The 21,314-nt window shown below is 41.8% G+C and overlaps 1 protein-coding gene across 4 annotated transcripts in view; it reads right to left on the bottom strand.

Moving 5' to 3' along the window:
* Positions 1-21,314, bottom strand: part of LOC148506705 (uncharacterized) — a 383,360-nt gene that overhangs the window by 332,654 nt on the left and 29,392 nt on the right. For 3 of the 4 annotated variants that reach the window (XM_088446314.1, XM_088446317.1, XM_088446315.1), the window contains exon 3: positions 12,718-12,864. The exons of the other annotated variant lie outside the window; for it this stretch is intronic. In XM_088446314.1, the coding sequence (XP_088302440.1) occupies positions 12,718-12,864 (147 nt within the window). The remainder of the gene's footprint in view (positions 1-12,717; positions 12,865-21,314) is intronic. 4 annotated transcript variants of the gene reach the window in all.

Below are 21,314 nucleotides of genomic sequence, written 5' to 3'. Positions count from 1 at the left end.
ATCGGTGACAGCATCCAAGTAGGCATGTCAGACAGTCTGTACCTGTACTGGCAGGAAAAAGAGGCAATTTGGAGGCCCCTGTACAAACTGGCTCTATTAATACCTGAGTTGCCCCCCCTCCAGTGTGTACTCCGAAAGAGTGTTTAGTGCAGCCGGGAACCTTGTCAGCGAAAGGCGTAGGAGGTTGCTTCCACAAAATGTGGAGAAGATGATGTTCATAAAAATGAATTATCAACTCTTCCAGGGAGACCAGCCTCCAGGACGTACAGAGGGACCTGTGGTGGTGGATTCCAGCGGGATCGAGTTAATACTCTGTGAGGATGAGGATGTACACAACACTGAAGAGGGTGAGGAATCGGTGGATGAGGATGAGGACGACATCTTGCCTCCGTAGAGCCAGTTTGTGCAGGGACAGATTAATTGCCAGCTTGTTTTGTGGGGGCCCAAAAGAACCAATCATTTCAACCACAGTCGTGTGGCAGACCCTGGGGCTGAAATTATTGGCTTGTTAAAGTGTGCATGTCCTGTTTATACAACATAAGGGTGGGTGGGAGGGCACAAGGACAATTCCATCTTGCACCTCTTTTTTTTGTTTGAATTATGTACTGTTTGGGGCCTAGTTTTTCAAACTGCCATCCTGTCTGCCACTGCAGTGTCACTCCTAGATGGGCCACGTGTTTGTGCTGCCCACTCGTGTCGCTTAGCATAGTCATCCATCTACCTCGGTGCAACCTTTTGGACATAAAAACACTATTGTGAGGTGTGAGGTGTTCACAATAGACTAGAAATGAGTGGAAATTAAGGTTTTTGAAGTTATTAATAGCATAGGAGCAGAAAAATCAACACATTCTGTGATTTCAGCTGTTTTTATGCTTTTTTTAAAAAAATATACAGATCCAAAACACAAAACCCAGAACCCAAAACACAGAAGGGTGGTTTTGGCAAAACCAATCCAGATCCAAAACACGAAGAAAGATCCAGATCCAAAACCAAAACACAAAACACGAAAAGTGGCCGGTGCACACCCCTAATACAAACATCCTTCTGGAGTTTCTGCTGGAGCTTGTGCTTGCATAGCTTGAAATTGACTAGAAAGATCTTGGGTTAAGCCAGCATGAGTAGACATCGCAGGAATAAGTGGCATCGGAAATCACTGTCTCATGTTCATATATGAAACTGTGAGACAAGGCATCTGCTTTGACATTTTTAGACCTGGGTCTATAGGTGATGACAAAATAGAATGGAGTAAAGAATAGAGCCCAACGTGTCTGTCTGGAGTTAAATCTCTTATCAGATTCAATGTATAGTAGATTCTTGTGGTCAGTGATCACCGCGATGGTATGTTTAGCCCCCTCCAGCCAGTGTCTCCAATCTTCGCTGGGCCCATTTGACAGCCAACAGCTCTGGATTGCCTACATCATAATTTGTCTCTGCAAAATAAAATTTTCGGGACAGGGATGCAGATGGATGTAATTTATTATTCACAGGATCCTTTTGGGAGATCAGGAAAAATAAAAGGAGCGCTCTCCAGATAATATAGAAATATCCTATTTATTAAAATTACGGTTGAATAACACTTATAAAAGAAATTAAATAATAATAAAATATGGATTATTCATAAATCTAAACATTCAATAAAACATTATATTCATAGAATGCAACAAATTTACTCATGCAGAAAATTATTGATACTATGTATATCCTGGATTCAGTACTTTGCAGGGGATATAGCCAAAGTGTTGTTTTCCTGCATACCCCGGTGTTCAATATTAGCAGCAGATTCAGTCAATTGAAAATATATATAGCAAGCTCCAGGTAGAAAGCGCAAATATATAAATAGTCTTTTAAATAATTTCCTCCCACAGATGGTATAACAGCAGTCCACTCTGAAAAATACACAGTTCAAGAGCATTATGTAGCCGTATTCACAATTTGCGAACAAATTGTTATACCAGCTGCTCATATGTTACCTCTCCACTCTTTAATGTCTTTAATGTCCAAGAGAGGGTTTTTCAATACACACTGCCGCTTGTCAGCTTTCGTGATCAGCGGTCGTCGGCGGTGATCCTTTCACTCCCCAATTGTTCAGAGGAGGATTCCCGGGGACCGCTAATAGTTTGTGGTCATCAGCAGTGATCCCTTCCACCCCACTTAATCAGAGAAGGATTCCTGGGGACTGCCAGTTTGTATTACAGAATGTAGATCTCAAAGAAATTAGCATTGCTTGTAGCATTCAATTAATAGGGAAAAAGATATTTATTCATACATAAGTCAAATATTGAATATAAAATATATACAATTTCAAGCAAACTAAAAATAGGAGAATTGATTCCCCACATATAATTTAAAAAGTCACAACCTTTACATATAATAATTCACTGAAGGGTGAAACGGTAAAAAAAGATGAAAAAACACCTGCATATATTCAGTTTCTAGTATTCTTATGTTTAGAATTTGTATCGGAACAGTTCCAAAGGTAATAATATCTCTTTTTGTTAGTAACAAAAATAGTTTACTGAGTGAGAGAAGAAATGTGCTCCAGGCAATGTCCCGGTATATTGGAGAGCAATAGGGGATAAATGAAGCCACTGTACAGCCCCGTACCAGCCCTTTACATGAAGGTAGGTGTCTCACATCCAGGTGGGGGGACAGTCACCTGGGATAAATACCTGTATTGTCCCTGGTGTAGTTATCAGGTGGAGCTGGTAGTTGAGAGGCTCAGGTTCCAGTGCAGTCGGCAGTAATTGTTTCCCACGGCATAGACTTGTCTCGTATTAAGGGATATGGGACGTCCGTGGCAGCGGCAATGAGTTCATATAACTCAAATGTAGTGACTCGCTGTGTGACCAAGCCGGGCAGCTGCAGTCTGCAAGCACCCTCCCGGAAAGGAAGTCTGATGATATGCGGTTAAGTGTGCTGCATCAAAAAACGGGCTCTTCCTATGGTGGTAATTGTCCCAAAGCTCCGTATGTGCAATAGCCACTATTACCGGTCACTGTTTGAAAATCAGCACGATGTCCCGTATAAATAAGATGCTCAGTTTCCAAAGGTGCAGGTGTTTAGCGTATAGCTTAGGATCAGTCACCCTTCAGCAAGAGCCTAACGCGTTTCCCTGTGTATCACAGCTTCGTCAGAGGCAATGTGAGAGAGTGTTGTCTCCAGATATTCCTGATATAAATACCTGCTCTCATAATTGTCAATTGAAAAGTTCTGGAGACACTCTCATGAATAGCATAGTATTGTATTCAGCTGCGAGTCATGTGTTCACATGGTCTCCTAATCATCAGCGCTATACAAACACAATTACAATTAGAATCTTGCTTCTAGATTTACTATAGTATACAGATAACAGTCGAGAGAACATGGAATGCTTTAAATAATAATTAAAATCTAGACCTATATTTGAAGATCAAAGGTGGAACAATTAGATCTTAGTTCTATTCAGTGTTTCTTCACTATATAATATCTAATCCATTTAGCACACAAAATACATTTAAATACAAACATAGCATGGACAGGTATCCACAACCAAGGATATATAATTATCCTAAACACAAATTGTTATTATTTCTAGGGACTTATTTCTTTTTTAATAATTGTATAGACAGTGCATAAAACATTCCTTCATATATAGATATATCCATTATACATCTTTAGATTAACATATAATCCTATTCATACTAAGAAAGAATAATAATAAATAAAGAAATATATTAATAGTAAAAAATAAAAATAATAATTAATAAATAATAAATAATAATAGGATACATAAAGATGATGAAAGTTATTTCATAAACATATACACACCTAGACTTCTCTTTCTAAGGATCTAATGAAGGTAGTTTCTACATTACATGTGAAAAAATTCTATGTGATGTTCTTTATTCCACAAAGAGGAAGAGACCTAATATGGGCAAAGAGAAATGGGAACATTGGGCCTGATTCAGAGCAACTCGTAAGCGGCAGCTCGTTCGCTCCGAGCGATGTTTGGCCAACTGCGCATGCGTACGGATCGTTATACGCATGCGCGAACCAGTCAGTGCGGTCGAAATTCATGTGCTCGCAAAATAGCGAATGCCTGATAATTTGAGTGACAGAAAAAGGCGTATGTACGTGGTAACAGGGGAAGGTGCTTGAAAACGGGGAGTGGAGATCCGAACGCATACGTGCTTAAAGGTCAAAACGGGCGTTTTATGGGTGTGCATAATTAAAACAGCAGCGTCATTGACCACGTCACTGGGTTATTTTATAGCCAGAACTGCTCGCAAAGTTGTGGTAGCAAAAACTGACCACAAGAATAGCGAGCAGTTCATACCCTGTTCGATGTACTCGATTAATCTAATAAAGAGCGGACATGACGTAGGATGCGAGCGGCCAGGGGGCGTAGTTTCCCGAAAAACGACCGCAAGTTTTGTTCGCTCGTTCAGACCTAGAGGCGTGAACAGACCGCAAACAGCGAACGGTTCATTTGAATAGCCACCCCTATTTTCAGGACTAGCGAGCACTAATTGCGTCCGGCTCTGAATCAGGCCCATAATCCGTCTCCTCTATGTTCTACATATAGATACTGGATAGTATTAACCCCCAAGAAATAATATTCCTTTTGTTCGGTATAAATGGTTCTTATAAATAAGGGCATGTATTTTACTATTTATATAAAACACTCCTAATAAATAATAGGGGATAGAATATAGGATCTAGTGGTCGGAGCAATATCGTAATGGGGCATAAGTTGATATCCAATATAAATGAGTGGTGCGGGGTGCTGTGCAGGATAGCAGGACTGCATAGTCCCTACAATCCTGCATCTGCGCCCTACATCCCCTCTTTAGAGAACACAGTTCAATTCTACCGCCTCATTCAAACCCTCAGGAGAGATGGTATTAAGTTTAAACATCCAGTACAGTTCTTGTTGGCATAGACGTTGATAACGGTCGTCGCCCCGATCCGTACTCTTTATATGTTCTAAGCCCACAATTTTTAGACAATCTCCTTTACTATTATGACTTTCCTTAAAATGTCTGGATACACTATGATTAGTTTTACAATTTATGATATTTCGTCTGTGTTCTAAGAACCTCTTTTTAATAGGTCTTGTAGTGCGGCCCACATAGAACAGTGGACAATCACAAAATAATAAATATACCACAAAATCAGTGTCACAATTCATAAATTGTTTTATAATCATTTGAATTTTTCCAGATGGAGGTGTAAATTTATTATATACCTTATAAACGTGTTTACAAGTGATGCATTGATTTTTCCCACACCTATAAAAACCTTCTGGTCTACTTGGTAACCATTGTTCCTTAATGTTAGGTTGTTTTTTGGGTGAATCCCTCATATAGCTAGGTACTAGCATGTTCTTCAAATTTTTATTCTTTTTATAGATTACCATAGGTTTATTTGGAACGTTATTACTAAGAATGGGATCACATTTTAAGATAGAATAATTTTTTTAAATAATATTTTTGATCTCCAATGACTTACAATTATACTTAGAAATATTTAATAGTTTTTCTTCCTCTGCTTCACATAAATTTACCTTATCTTTATCTTTTTTATATAGTAGATCTAACTGACTAAGATTCTTTGTATCTTGTATTGCTTTCTGTAACAATGGTTCTGGGTACAGTCTCTCTCTGAAATGGTTCATCATATTCTCTGCTTGTCTATTAAAAATTTCTTGGTCAGAACAGTTCCTCCTAACTCTCAGTAATTGCCCCCTCGGTATATTAGTTTTCCATGGTCTATAATGACCGCTAGAAAAATGTAAGTAATTATTAGCATCCGTTGGTTTGCAAAATGTTGATGTAACTATAGTATTGTCTTGGATCTCCAATGTAATGTCCAAGAAGTTGATGATAGACGTACTGTAGGTATATGTAAAATTTAAGTTATATGTGTTTGAATTAAGATACTCCACAAATGAAATGGCTGCTTCCCTAGACCCATTCCATATTATAAATAAGTCATCTATATATCGACCGTAGAGCGCCAGGTTCGCAGCCCAGGGCCCACCCTCCACATGGGAAGACTCAAAGTCGCCCATGTAGAGGTTGGCATAACTGGGTGCGAACCTGGCACCCATAGCGGTCCCCATTACTTGTAGATAATAATTGTTCTGAAATAAAAAATAATTATGACGGAGAATGAAATTTATACACTCCACAATAAATGTTTGATGGTCCTCTGTTAAATCATTATCCCTAGACAGCCTTGATTTGATCGTGGAAACACCTAGTTCATGTGGAATATTGGTGTATAATGCTGACACATCCAGTGTCAGAAATGCATATGTGTCCTGCCATGTAATGTTCTGTATTAAATGTAAAAAATGACTAGTATCTCTAATGTACGATTTCAAAGTGGTTACCCGAGGTTGAAGAAAATAATTTATGTAAAATGAAAGGTTAGAGACCAAAGAATTTATCCCAGAGATGATTGGGCGTCCTGGGGGCGAAACTAGAGATTTATGTAATTTAGGTAAATAATAAAAGGTTGGTGTTACCGGAAATGAAATAAATAGAAAGTTTTTTTCTTTTTTATCTATAATGCCCTTATTGTATGCTTTTTCTCCGACCACTAGATCCTATATTCTATCCCCTATTATTTATTAGGAGTGTTTTATATAAATAGTAAAATACATGCCCTTATTTATAAGAACCATTTATACCGAACAAAAGGAATATTATTTCTTGGGGGTTAATACTATCCAGTATCTCTATATGTAGAACATAGAGGAGATGGATTATGTTCCCATTTCTCTTTGCCCATATTAGGTCTCTTCCTCTTTGTGGAATAAAGAACATCAGATAGAATTTTTTCACATGTAATGTAGAAACTACCTTCATTAGATCCTTAGAAAGAGAAGTCTAGGTGTGTATATGTTTATGAAATAACTTTCATCATCTTTATGTATCCTATTATTATTTATTATTTATTAATTATTATTTTTATTTTTTACTATTAATATATTTCTTTATTTATTATTATTCTTTCTTAGTATGAATAGGATTATATGTTAATCTAAAGATGTATAATGGATATATCTATATATGAAGGAATGTTTTATGCACTGTCTATACAATTATTAAAAAAGAAATAAGTCCCTAGAAATAATAACAATTTGTGTTTAGGATAATTATATATCCTTGGTTGTGGATACCTGTCCATGCTATGTTTGTATTTAAATGTATTTTGTGTGCTAAATGGATTAGATATTATATAGTGAAGAAACACTGAATAGAACTAAGATCTAATTGTTCCACCTTTGATCTTCAAATATAGGTCTAGATTTTAATTATTATTTAAAGCATTCCATGTTCTCTCGACTGTTATCTGTATACTATAGTAAATCTAGAAGCAAGATTCTAATTGTAATTGTGTTTGTATAGCGCTGATGATTAGGAGACCATGTGAACACATGACTCGCAGCTGAATACAATACTATGCTATTCATGAGAGTGTCTCCAGAACTTTTCAATTGACAATTATGAGAGCAGGTATTTATATCAGGAATATCTGGAGACAACACTCTCTCACATTGCCTCTGACGAAGCTGTGATACACAGGGAAACGCGTTAGCCTCTTGCTGAAGGGTGACTGATCCTAAGCTATACGCTAAACACCTGCACCTTTGGAAACTGAGCATCTTATTTATACGGGACATCGTGCTGATTTTCAAACAGTGACCGGTAATAGTGACTATTGCACATACGGAGCTTTGGGACAATTACCACCATAGGAAGAGCCCGTTTTTTGATGCAGCACACTTAACCGCATATCATCAGACTTCCTTTCCGGGAGGGTGCTTGCAGACTGCAGCTGCCGAACTTCACCCTGCCCGGCTTGGTCACACAGCGAGTCACTACATTTGAGTTATATGAACTCATTGCCGCTGCCACGGACGTCCCATATCCCTTAATACGAGACAAGTCTATGCCGTGGGAAACAATTACTGCCGACTGCACTGGAACCTGAGCCTCTCAACTACCAGCTCCACCTGATAACTACACCAGGGACAATACAGGTATTTATCCCAGGTGACTGTCCCCCCACCTGGATGTGAGACACCTACCTTCATGTAAAGGGCTGGTACGGGGCTGTACAGTGGCTTCATTTATCCCCTATTGCTCTCCAATATACCGGGACATTGCCTGGAGCACATTTCTTCTCTCACTCAGTAAACTATTTTTGTTACTAACAAAAAGAGATATTATTACCTTTGGAACTGTTCCGATACAAATTCTAAACATAAGAATACTAGAAACTGAATATATGCAGGTGTTTTTTCATCTTTTTTTACCGTTTCACCCTTCAGTGAATTATTATATGTAAAGGTTGTGACTTTTTAAATTATATGTGGGGAATCAATTCTCCTATTTTTAGTTTGCTTGAAATTGTATATATATTTTATATTCAATATTTGACTTATGTATGAATAAATATCTTTTTCCCTATTAATTGAATGCTACAAGCAATGCTTATTTCTTTGAGATTTACATTCTATATATCACCAGGACACTACCTGGCTATTGTTTGCAGCAGCTGTAGCATCCAGAAATAGAGGAATTTTAGAATACTCTATATAGCGCTACCTTTTTACTGTTTATTCTCTTAGTTTGTATTACAGCCCTCCGCTGCTTTCCCGGCTTATGCAGAGCCACTGTCCCGCTTACACAGAGCCACTGTCCCAACTCTCATATAGGAACAGCTTGTCAGGAGGGCGGCCTGGGATCAGGCGCTACTCACCCGTACGCTGTTGTCTTCGTGCTTCGAGGCATGTGGATGCCAGGCCTAGGAGCGGTTGTGGTGGAGTATTCTCCCCAGGGTCTGCTAGAATCCTCATGTGCACGTCTTGGTTCCATTAGCGTGGACATTGGCACGTCCATGTTGGTTCGAGTCATCTGACTAGTATCCTCTACTGGCAGCCTGTGGTCGGTCAGTTGCTTCATTCGGCCAATGACCAGCTACCTAAGGGTATTTAAGCTTAGTCTTAGGAAGAATAAGTTGACTATGCAACTTCGCTTCTCCAGTGATCATTTGCTGAGACTGCATCCTAGGCTCAACACTATCCTCCAGTGTTCACCATGAAGTTGCTACCCCTTGTGTTCTTCTCTGCTCAGTGTCTGGATTCCCAGTTACTCCGCTGTTCAGCATCCCCCATACCAAGTACCGATTACCATCGCTATTCAGGAATGAGACTTTTTCTACTTCAAATTTGCATTTTTCAAGTTTGGCATACAGCTGGTGTTCACGAAGCTTCAACAGGACTTGCTTGACATGACTTCTATGTTGCTCCAAATTCTGAGAGTAAATTAGAATATCATCCAGATAAACTACTATGAATACTCCCAGAAATTCACGTAGAACATCAGTGATTAAGTCCTGAAAAACTGTAGGTGCATTAAAAAAGCTGAAGGGCATGACCAAGTACTCATAATGTCCGGATTGAGTATTAAATGCTCTTTTCCACTCATCACCTTCCCTAATGCGGATGAGACTGTAGTCACCTCGCAAATCAATTTTAGAGAACATTGTGGCTTCTCTGAGTTGGTTGAATAACACAGAGATCAAAGATAGTAGACAAGTGTTCTTGACCATGATCTTGTTTAGGCCCTTAAAATCAATGCAGGGGCCAACCATTTTTCCTACACAGAAAAACCCTGCGCCCATTGCTCAGATTCTCCTTTATGTACTTATCCATAGCTTTGGTCTCTGGAATGGACAATGCATACAGTCTTCCTTTTGGTAGACTAGTACCTGGCATCAATTCAATAGCACAATCATAATCCCTGTGAGGAGGTAAAATATCTGCTTTGTTTTTGGAGAACACATCTGCAAATTCTTGGTATTGAGGAGGCAGGCCTTAAAATATTTGTTTGCACTACCCAAACCGGCAAGGACAGACATTTGGCAGAACATTTAGTACCCTATTGGACGATCTACCAGTTGACTGGATTGTGATCTTTCAGCCAAGGGTGTCCCAAAATGAGACTGACCATAGAACAATGTACTAAGTAAGACCAAGTTTTCAGCATGCAGAGAGCCAACGGCTACATGTAGAGGATGAGTTTCAAACTTGATCTTCCCTTTCCGTTCATCGAGTCCACAAATGGTAGTTGCAGTAGTTAATTCCAGAAATGGTATATGTAGAGACTGCGCAAGCTTAAAGTCCAGAAAATGTCCTGCCGCTCCGCTATCCACAAAAGCGGAGATATCCACTTTACATTGCTTGAATGATAACTAAGCAGGTACTAACAGAATTTTGCTGAAGAGACTAGACCAGGGCTTGACAAATTATTTTAAAATCTAGGAGCCAGGATGAAAGTGTAGGAGCCAGACCACAGTACCCCCAAAAAAATTACAGGAGTGAGTGAGGAGCACAGCTCTGTGTGTTATGCAACTGTTATACACACTATACTAGTTCACAAAATGGTCACAGTTGAATGGTTACAGGGAAATGGAGGACCCTTCACTGCTCTGCACAGCTCTCCTGCTCCACCCCCCACCCTCCAGTAATAACGGACCATCCAGTTGCCAAGCATATCACTGAAGCCGTGACGACTATGCTAGCATTACATCTGTATCCAACATCCACCATCAATGAATCTGGTTTTAGATGGTTAATTGAGGTCCTGTGTCCCCGCTAAAATGTTTTATCTCAACTCCATTTTACAAGAATACAATTCCTTTCCTGTACCAGGACGTTAAAATAAAAACTAATTCATGGCCCAGAAAATTACATTGTACGCACCATCCACTTAACCATTGGCATATGGATATGTGGTACTGGTCAATCAAAAAAGGGTTAATAATTCTGTAGGAACAAAAACATGCCCCCCAAAAAATATTATTTTAGCTGTTTTTATCACTTTAAAAAAAACAAAAACACAGATCCAAAACCAAACACTTTATAGTGGTTTTTCAAAAAACCCTAACCAAAACCAAAACATAAAGATGAATCCAGACCCAAAACCAAAACATGAAAATGAATCCAGACCCAAAACCAAAACATGAAGATGAATCCAAACCCAAAACCAAAACACGAAGATGAATCCAGACCCAAAACCAAAACACAAAGATGAATCCAGATCCAAAACCAAAACACGAAGATGAATCCAAAACCAAAACACGAGGGTCAGTGCACATTTCTAGCTATTTATTTACATTAGGTGCACATTTTGAACTAAACCAATCAGACATTTGCATACATTGTCTAACTAGCTCTTTATAGATAAAAACTAAGGGCCTGATTTATTACAGATCGCAACTGCGATTGCACACGCAATCGGCCAATTGTTGCGTACTGTGCATGCGTATGCGTCGCAGTGCACGTGCGTGAGCCGGTCACTGCGACGCAGTGGCAGTCACAACACAGACCCATCGCAGAGTGATTAACAGGAAGTGCCGTTTGTGGGTAGTGACTGAGGGGGTGGTTGGCGAAACGCAGGCGTGCCAGTGCATTTGAACACCACTGCAGGGGCATGCATAAATTAGCCACTGCGATGTCCTACGCAGCTGGAGGACACATAGCGTGCGATGAAGTTAGCAATTTCTGAGTAAGGTCAGATCTTGTGCAAGTGTGCGTGAGGCTGCGATGGTATTGGATTGTAGCGATGGTTTCCCAGTCTTGCTAAACATTATGGCTGTGTGTAAGGTAAAGTGGGCATCCTTATGTAGTGCTGTGGCAGCATAGCGATCGCCATGGATTAGCATACTATTTCAGTTGAACTGCATGCGTAATCGCTATTGCATTCGCATTTGTGATCGGTAGTGAATCAGGCCCTAAGTCCTGATTGGTTGCTATGGTTTCCTACTAATTTGCGCCTACATATGATGTAATTAAATATTTCACTCTCTCTATTATATTAATTACTGGTCATCAATAACTTTTCATAGCAATTAAAAATTTCCAGCTTCCATGAATTTCATAGGAGATTCATAATGAGTCGACCCCAAGTTGGCCTTAATTTCACAAATATAAATAGTATTCATTTGAATACAGAATTATAGGCATCTCTATCCATATGCTTAGTCTGATAGCTATCACCATCACTGGGATGCACTCACCACCAGGTTGACCTTTGATACAAAAAGATAAGTCTAAAAACATATAGTTGTTATGCTTCTGGAAAACTCTGCATAGCCCACAATTCTGACAACGTGCCCTCACTAAACTTTGCCTACATGATAAAGCCCTGTTATATCCCTTCAGTGGAGATGTGCCTACCACAGTGCCAGAGGCATATTAAGAGAGGAGGGGACCCGTGTGCATTCGCCGTCCGGGGCCCCCTTCTCTCTCCCTGGCGGCCGGCAACATACTGACTGCTGCAGTAGACTCTGGAGTCTACTGCGCATGTGCAAAACACTGGAAAAATGGCCGCCGTGGTTTTGTGCAGCACTGTGACACCCGGTGCGGGATTCGGTGCGGTACGTATTTGAAAATATGGGTGCAGGGTGTGGGCCACCCCTGACCCAGGGACTGTGTGCACCTGCACACCCTGCACCCATTATAGATACGCCCCTGCAACGTGCATATGCAGAGCGTAAACATGGAAGATATGCACCACATTTGTGCGTATGTTAAACTCTGCAACAGCCCCAAAGGTAACATAACAGTTTTACATAAATTAATCTAGAATATATGGTATGGTATCTTAAACGTTTGTGCATGGGAATCTATAAATGATGACATGATCTGTTGTTGCTTACCAGCAGGCTAGGAATATTAGGATAGTCACTGAAATGTTCTTGTACATAATCTTTTCCTAGCAGTTTGAATATCATTTGTCTTTCCTTGGGATCAATTAGTAAAGGCTGTACTCTCTCAGCAAATACTACTCCAATTTTTTCCAACATCTAAAAGAAAAAAAAAAGGAAAATAAATTAAATTAAAAAAAAAGAGTTTTTGCAGATTAATCTTGAAAGAAACATCCCAAAAAAAAAAAGCACATCCAGGGCTGGTGCCAGCCTAGAGGTCACCTGAGGTGGCACATTTCCCCCAAATGTAAGCAGACCCCACCCTCGACTCTGGTAGAGCACGCCACCCCTGATACTTGTTAACCTTGTCAGCCATCTTTGGGTTCTCAAACTTGGATTGTAGCGCTTGGCTGTGACATCACTGCTAACCGCTACACTCCCAACATAACATCGACATAAAGGACCAGCAGCATCACATGCAGTAAGCTGCTGGCTGCTGTTCCTTCATATCATGGGCCAGGACTCTGCATGGTCGTGTTGCGGGAGCGTTAGAATAAACGAAGAGGTGACATTATTATGTCACTCATTGACTTTTTTTTCTGCACCTCCTAAACACTGGTGCCCAAGGTAACTGCCTAGATTTCACAATTGTTAGTGAAGGCCATGTGCACATCTAGTTTATCAATAATTATACCATAATAAAATCATATAAATATGTGTCGATGGTACATTGGGCCTGATTCAGAGGTGGATGTAATCCCGTTGCAGTCGCAGACAGGTCCCTGAAATGTTCGCAACAAGCCTGAGCTTGAGTCGCCACCTCACCATTGCTTCCCACAAACGGCCACTGACTGTCAATCAATCTGTGTCCAAATCCTCACTGTAACCGCTGCCTCTAAGCCATCGGGACTTGTGTGTGCAGACGCACACACATTACAAAAAACATCAGCCAGTGCAAATATCAGTATTGTGTCCACCTCTGAATCAGGCCCTTTGTCAGTAAGACCAAGCCAGACCTGGTCATGCAGTCCAAGAGACAGGAACACAATAAGATATGGTGTGAACAGGGCCGGCGCTTCCATTAGGCAGCATTGGGCAGCTGCCTAAGGGCACCGGGGCCTGAGGGGCGGCCCACTGACGCTGACTTGAAGAGGAGTAATGATCTTGAATCTCCCAGAAGCTGCTCCCATTGAAACTTGCTTGCCCCAGCATCGGGCGCCCATCTGCAACCTAGAGTACGCTTAAAAAAAACCCCACACATAACACATAACAACACCCGAGACAGCTATAGCCTCATCATGGGTCTGGCGCCGGTGACGACACTGTGTCATCGGCCAGCCCACTCTGCTACTCTGCCTCCAGTGTACCCGCGGGCAGCATGTAGCTACATGGGTTCAGCGCGGTGACATCACTGTGTCACCGGCCAGCCCACTCTGCCGCTCCGCTGCCCTCCAGTTTACCCACCTGCAGCATGTAGTAGCTTCATGGGACCAGCGCTCCCCCTGTACCGGCCAGCCCAGTCTACCCGCGGGCTGCATCTTCAATAAAGTTATGTGGAACTTTCCCACACTCTCTGGCTGCCGACACTTGCGCCCCTCCACCCATCCAGAGCCACAGACATTCCAGCCTGATGGGTGAGCTCTCCATGCAGTCTGTGGACATCAAGTAGGTAAGGTTGCCATCTGAAACTAGCCTATATATAAAATTTTACATATATATATATATATATATATATATATATAATGTGTATGTATGAATATATATATCATGTGTGTGTGTATATATATATATATATATATATATATATATATATCATGTGTGTGTGTGTGTGTCCAACTTGTTTTTATAGTTATGGGCTGTCTGCTTTAGACGCCAACCAGCTGCAGCTCTGTTATGCTATCTTTCTATCTATCCTGCCTGCGTTCCCCAACTACACTACTTTCTGCCTCCTGGGTGTACCCACAAATGTTGTGGATAGTTGGATTTTACATATTTTTGGGGGGAGGGTGCACTATTTGACAGTGGCGACTGTGGAACTGCTAAGACGCCACCTCCTCCACACATTCACCTGAGGGACTAAATTTGGGTATTGGTGGGGGGGGGGGGCAGTAGGTAGAAGGTTTCCCTAGGGTACCGGGAAGCCTTCCACCGGCCCTGGGTGTGAACAACTACTTTATTTTATTTTTTTGTCTGCAGTACAGCCATAAAAACAGGGTCCCGGTCCCTACTAGCTTGGTTTCCCAGTACAGGGAAACTTTTACGGATGTAACAGCGCATGCGCAGCACTGACTACAGCTGCGGTAAGTTAGAGCAGGCAGGGAAAAGTATCTATTTTTCAAAAAAATACTGTAATCGCAAAAATGACAGCTTTTCGGAATAGATACTTATGGGGAGGAGGAATGATGAATTCCTCCGGTAATTAGGTAGAACTCCATGCGAGTTCTAAACCTAATTACCTCCATCGAATTTTATATGTTAATGAATAGGCCCCTCACTGACTTACCTGAATCCCTGCTCCTGCCGCGCCCGCCGCTGTCTGCTCCTCCATCCTTCTGCTCGGTACTATGGGAGAGACGTCATGACGTCTCTCCCATCGCCCACTGCAGGAGCCAGAAGGCGGAGCTCATGAGTGAGCTCCAGCCCGGCTCTGGAAGTGGGCACAGCACCCAGTGAGAGTCTGTCTGACTTTCATTGGCTGCTGAAACACACACATCGTTGCAGCGCCGGCGGCGATGTGTGCTTAACTGTGTAGTGCGGTCCGCAACATCAGATTAAGTGCCCAATTCAGACTAACTTGCACGCAGCCAGACGTTTTATACATTGTGCGCATGCGTACGCATCGCCGCGCACGTGCGCAAACCAGTCCGAGCGATCAGGAAGCATACGCTCGCTGCACATAGACTGCTCAGCCAAGTGAGTGACAGGAGAAGCCGTTTGTGGGTGGTGACAGGGGTGGTATTTGAAATCGGGGGAGTCGAGGTGCGAACGCAGGCGTGCCTGAGCGTATCAATGCCGTTTCATAGGCGTGCATAATTAAAACGCAGCATCATAGTACAAATCACCTGGCTGGATTGTGCACTGAAGTGCTCGCAGTGCGTGTGGTAGGGTATGGTCGACCACAAGCGCTGCAATCACTTCCGATGGTCCCGATGGTTGCATACACATTCTGGAGATGACGTGCGCAAGTGAGCATCTTAAGACAGACTGGTGGGCGCATACACAGAGTGATCGCACGCCAAGACATAGTGGGCGTGCTTGTGCCTTGCCGTGCGATCGCCTGCATTGCTGTCACGTAGCCAAATTTGCATACGCATCTAGCGAGCATACGCATCTAGCGCGTGGGTCTGAATCGAGTCCTCAATTCCATCAAGTTCTTCAAATCATCAACATCAGTCTCAAACCGATGCAGCTCTCAATCCAGCAACATCGGTCCCAATCTGATTCTGCTCATTCATTCAGCATTATATATTCAGTTCCATTCCAACCTGCTGTTCAATAAAGACTTTCTATTCCTGTTCTCGCCTTTGGGCCCATCATCCACTGCCATATCTCTACCTCCTCACATCTATACATGAGGAGGTCCTGGCTCAAACCACCTAAATTCACCCACACCTCTCAAATCTCCTCTTCAGTCTCCCACGAATGTTCCAACCCAAACCAACCCTCAGGCGTGACAAATGTGCTAGGTTCCTCCTACAGAACTACACGCAATGCTCTCGTCTGTCAAGTGGTAACTGGAAACCAGGCTACCGACCACTGCCCATTCCAATTGTTTACTGTAGAACATTGCTACAAATCCTGCTACATCAGTAAATGCTGAATTTAGATACAGAGCCTGCCTGTTATGACTGTAAACAGCAGCGTTCCTTACTCATGAGTAAGCATAGGAGGCTTCTAATCCGTTTACATCCAACATTAAATTATCATGGTATGGAGTTTTTAGCCTGGCCACCTATTGTCCTCCAGTGACTGTCATTAATTACACGGACGGCTCTGCATTTCAATAATTAGATTTGCAGTGTACATTTGCAAGGACTGTATTTCATGTCAACAGGTGTATATGTCTGGTATTTGATACACACGCTGTTTGGATGAAACTGATTATATTGGAACGGATGTAAGGTATCTGTTCTAGCTCCTAACAGATGGGTAGCAATTATTACCGTGATATTAAGAAATGAGAATATTCTTGTACCAACATAAATTATATATATCTCCTTTCTATTGTGATTCAAGGATTAGAGGAATAAGATTGACCTTCAATCTCATATTGATCTTACTATATAGATGATTGAAATTAGATACTAACAACGTTTACACTTTGGCAACATATTGCTGCCATTGACACAATTGTAACACTCAGCGCAGCATTAAACTGCCTCTGGCAAGTACATTGTAAAACATCTGTATTTTATTGCTAGTGGCCATTTAGATAGTGATCATCTGACTCACATAATATGTATATCTTATCAGTGAGCCCTTCATATAAGAAAAAATTACTTGTGTTGGCATTTGTTAAATATTTTGCTAAAATAATAGGCTCTGATTAAGAGTTGGACACAAGTCCATTGCTACTATGTGAATATGTGAAATTGACCACACTACATAAGTGCACAACTAACGGCATTGTTTTTAGCTCATCAAATCTCAGGGCCTCATTATCAGGAATCTGCAGGTGCCAGGACCTGTTGTGCACATGAGCTACATTATTAGGTTTCTTCATACATGCCTTGCCTCGATAATGGGCGAAGCAGGGTCATGCATTTACTGAACGTTAACCGCATGATGATATATGCTAAAAATCACAGCACACAATAGGAATATTATGAAGTTAATGGACGTTGAAAATATATTATATTGTGTTCTATCATTGCCTCCTAGTGGCCAAAAATTATTTCTGCATCTCTTCCTCCTGATACTGAGGGATATATTAACTAAAGTGCAGGTTTATAGAAGTGTAGATGTTGCACATAGCAACCAATGAGAATCTAGCTATTATCTTCTAGAAGGTGCTAGATAAATTATAAGAATTTGAATGGTTGCTATAGACAACATGTCCACTTCTTTAAACCTGCACTTTAGTAAATATATCTCTGAGTTGGAGAATCAACTGTTCTGTTTTTGCATATATAGAGCCGTATTCAATTTGAGCAGACCCGCGATACTTTTCCGCCTCCCAGACTTTTCGACTACATCACTTGTTTTGTAGGCGGAAAAGTATCGCGCGCATGCCCACTTTACCCCGTATTCAATTTGAAAGTAGGCGAAAACGGGACCCGGCGAAACTTGAACAGGCGGAAAGTACTGTCAGATTTGGGGAAATCAGCCTGACACCCCCCAAAAGATGCTCTGACATGGGGGTTCCCTATGGTACCCCCCAATTTGGCTTGTTGAAGGTATTTGGTGTTTTTAAACGGGCTCAATAGCTGCTAAATACCGTTTTTGTATACGTGGTGCAGTATAGTATTCAGGAGGTTTTTTTTGCATAAAATAACTTATCCCAGCAAATTTGGGGTACTTGAAAATGGGGGTCAGCATATTTTAAAGTTGCTAAAGTGAAGTTGAAAAAATCGTGAAAAATCCACATGCGCAAGACCCTGCAATGAAAAAAACACATGGGGCATACTTGGGGACTTCCCCAGAGTCAAGTTCGCTAGTTTTTATCTTTGTCCCCCAACTTTTTCCCCCCCCCCCCAAATTCAAAGTGATTTTTTGGGGTGTCCTTAATTGTTTTTTTATTTTACATTTTTGACACAGTTTGCCTTTGGGGGACTGTTTGAAGGCTGCACTTTTTTCCGCCTGCTGTTCATAGGCAAAACTTTTCCGCCTATTACATTGCATTGACTTTCTGCCTAGGTGGAAAGTCTTTCAAATTGAATATGGCGGAAAGTCAAAACAGGCGAAAATAAGGTCATCGGCGAAAAAGTATCACGGATAACGACTTTTCGCCTCAAATTGAATACGGGCCTTAGTTGCCTATGAACTTTCATAGAGCCTAATTGGTGCGATTTCTTTTTCTATCCACATTGCACTGCTAAACCTCATGTTGGCTCTATTTAGCTACTTAGGGATCACAATATTTTAATGTGTGGTGCCGTATTTATAGCACCTTTAATACAAGTTCAAGAAGTAGTGTGAACTGACTGCTATGTTTAGGAGGCTTCCTAGTTACCGCTTTACGGTCAGTTGTTGGATTATAGTTATAGTACCTGTACTATCAAAATATTTGTTAACGTTACTGGGAAGCATCTTTCTGTAGCCTTTTGTTAATCATTCTAGTAGCTTTCTTACATATTTCCAGTCAACTAACTCACTCAGGGGTGTCTTAAGAGAGGAGGGGGCCCGTGTGCACTCCCCGTGCAGGGCCCCGTCTTCTCTCCCCGATGGCCGGCAGCCGACTGATGCAGCTGGCCAGCTACCGAAACATTAGTAGACTCCGGGCACTAGAGTGCGCAGAATGCCGGAAACATGGCCGAGGCGGCCATTTTCCGGCGTTCTGTAGACACTGGGCACTAGTTTGCCCGTAGTCTACTGCGCATGCGCAGAACACCAGGAAAATTGCAGCAGCGGCCATTTTCCGGTGTTCTGAGCAGCGGTGACACATGACGTGGGACCACGGACAGGTAAGTTTAAACTAATATGGGTGCAGGGTGTGCGGTGCGGGTCCCCCCTGGACCCGGGGGCCCGTGTGCCCCACACACTGCACCCATTATAGATACACCACTGGACTCCCTCAATATTGTTCCAACTTAAGGTGGGTACACACCTGCACAATATCGGCCCCATTTGGGCGATTTAGCCAAATCAGAACGGCAAATCGGCCATATCATGCAGTGTGTATGCCCGATTTGCGTGCATGTGGCCACATGCGTTATCGCGTGATTGGCTGTGCTGCATAGCCAATCACACCATATTGCATGCGGTGCCATACATATTAATGAAGGACGGAACAAGTTCTGTTGTTCATTAAATCGTGCAGTGTGTAGTGGCAATTATGCTACCGTATGTCACGGGTGGAAGCAACTCACCCTGAACAGCACCACGATTGCCGGTCGTTTAGATGTGTACCCACCCTGACACAGTAAAATGTAAAAAACTGTCTTTGACCATGGGGTAATTATTATTGGTTGACATACCTTAAACTGGGTACACACCTGGCCGACATATCTAACAATTGGTAAGTGCATACACACTTACCAATCGTTTGCTGAGATTTTATTTTTACAGGAGGCACATTGGAGAGCTGTGCAGTATGGGCCTGCAGCACGGATTTTGGGGTGGGGAGGGGTGGCAACGGCCTCTGTTCCCCAAAACGGAGACGTGTCACTGCCATTGGGTAGGAGTGATGAGGCTAGGATCTTCGTCGGCGGACGGAGATTTCATGACCTCTTTTGTGCATCTGCAGTGGCCGGCTTGCTTGACCCCATGGCCATGGATCACTTAGCTAGCAGCTGGAATCGCAGATGATCTGAAGTTGCGGTGTACAACACAACTTGGATCAGTAATGGATGCAGGAGGTATGATGCCTCCTGCTGTATTACCATATTAGTGCTATCGCAACTGCGATAGCAACTGTGTCCTCAGCTGAATCAGGCCCTTAGATCACATATGAAGGTAAAATGGGTTAAAAAATGTTTTGCAGCACTTTATTTGAAATTAGTTATTTTACATACTATTTTATGATTCACAAGAAGCATGTATGTGTCAGGGAGCCTTTACCAAAGTTACAAATATATATGTGACGTCCTCGGAAGCAACAGCTAAATCGATAGCGCAATGAGCGTGCTGCTCATTGCGCTATCGATCAGCTCAGTGTTTATAATCTTGAGTACTTCCGGGTCCAAAACTTGACTAGGATCTTGGGGTTGCAATATCTAGACTTGGATCAAAGAAAGTGACTCTGCCCCTTATTATACTAATTCACAGGCAGTTGCGATATTATCGGGCCATGCCTTACAAAATACTATATTTGATAAATATTTGGATCCTGGTTGGCATTTTGTCCTACTTGACATCATTAATCACCAAACATACAACCTGTTAAAATTATACGCCCCTAATAACCACTCTTCAGACTTCTTCCAGATCTCCCTGTTCTTTGCACAAAGGTAGACCCTGACGTTAATAATACCCCTTTCACATCAAAATCCCGACTCCGACCCAGGTTATTGAAGATGGTTTCCACCTGTGTCACAGCTGTTCAGGTCCCTAAAGGAAACTTTTGCCCTGAGCTCCACAAGGTCTAGAACTGGCCCTGTGGACATGCACATGACAACAGAGTTCTTGCCAATTCTGACCTCTACCAGATCGCAGTGGAGAAGCAAGATGGATGACTTTTCCCTAGAAAGGTACAAATATATGGGTAATTTGTCAGTGCTTTTTTTTTCAGAAAACTAATAAATTCATGTACAAAAAAACACAACAGAGACTGTCCCAACATAAATGGCGCTACGTCGGTATATATAAAATAAATATAAATTGAGTGTCTCAATACGTCCCTTATTTGACGATCGATGTCCTCAAATTGTTCTTCCTCTTATGTCAGTGATGGTTCATTCCAATGTAGATCATATGAAAAAATGACATAAACAAAGAAGATCCAATGTGTA

The sequence above is a fragment of the Taudactylus pleione genome, unplaced genomic scaffold (genome assembly GCF_031769625.1).
Source record: "Taudactylus pleione unplaced genomic scaffold, aTauple2 ptg000397bl, whole genome shotgun sequence".
Classification (NCBI taxonomy): domain Eukaryota; kingdom Metazoa; phylum Chordata; class Amphibia; order Anura; family Myobatrachidae; genus Taudactylus; species Taudactylus pleione.
This window is presented reverse-complemented; position numbering and strand designations above follow the sequence as displayed.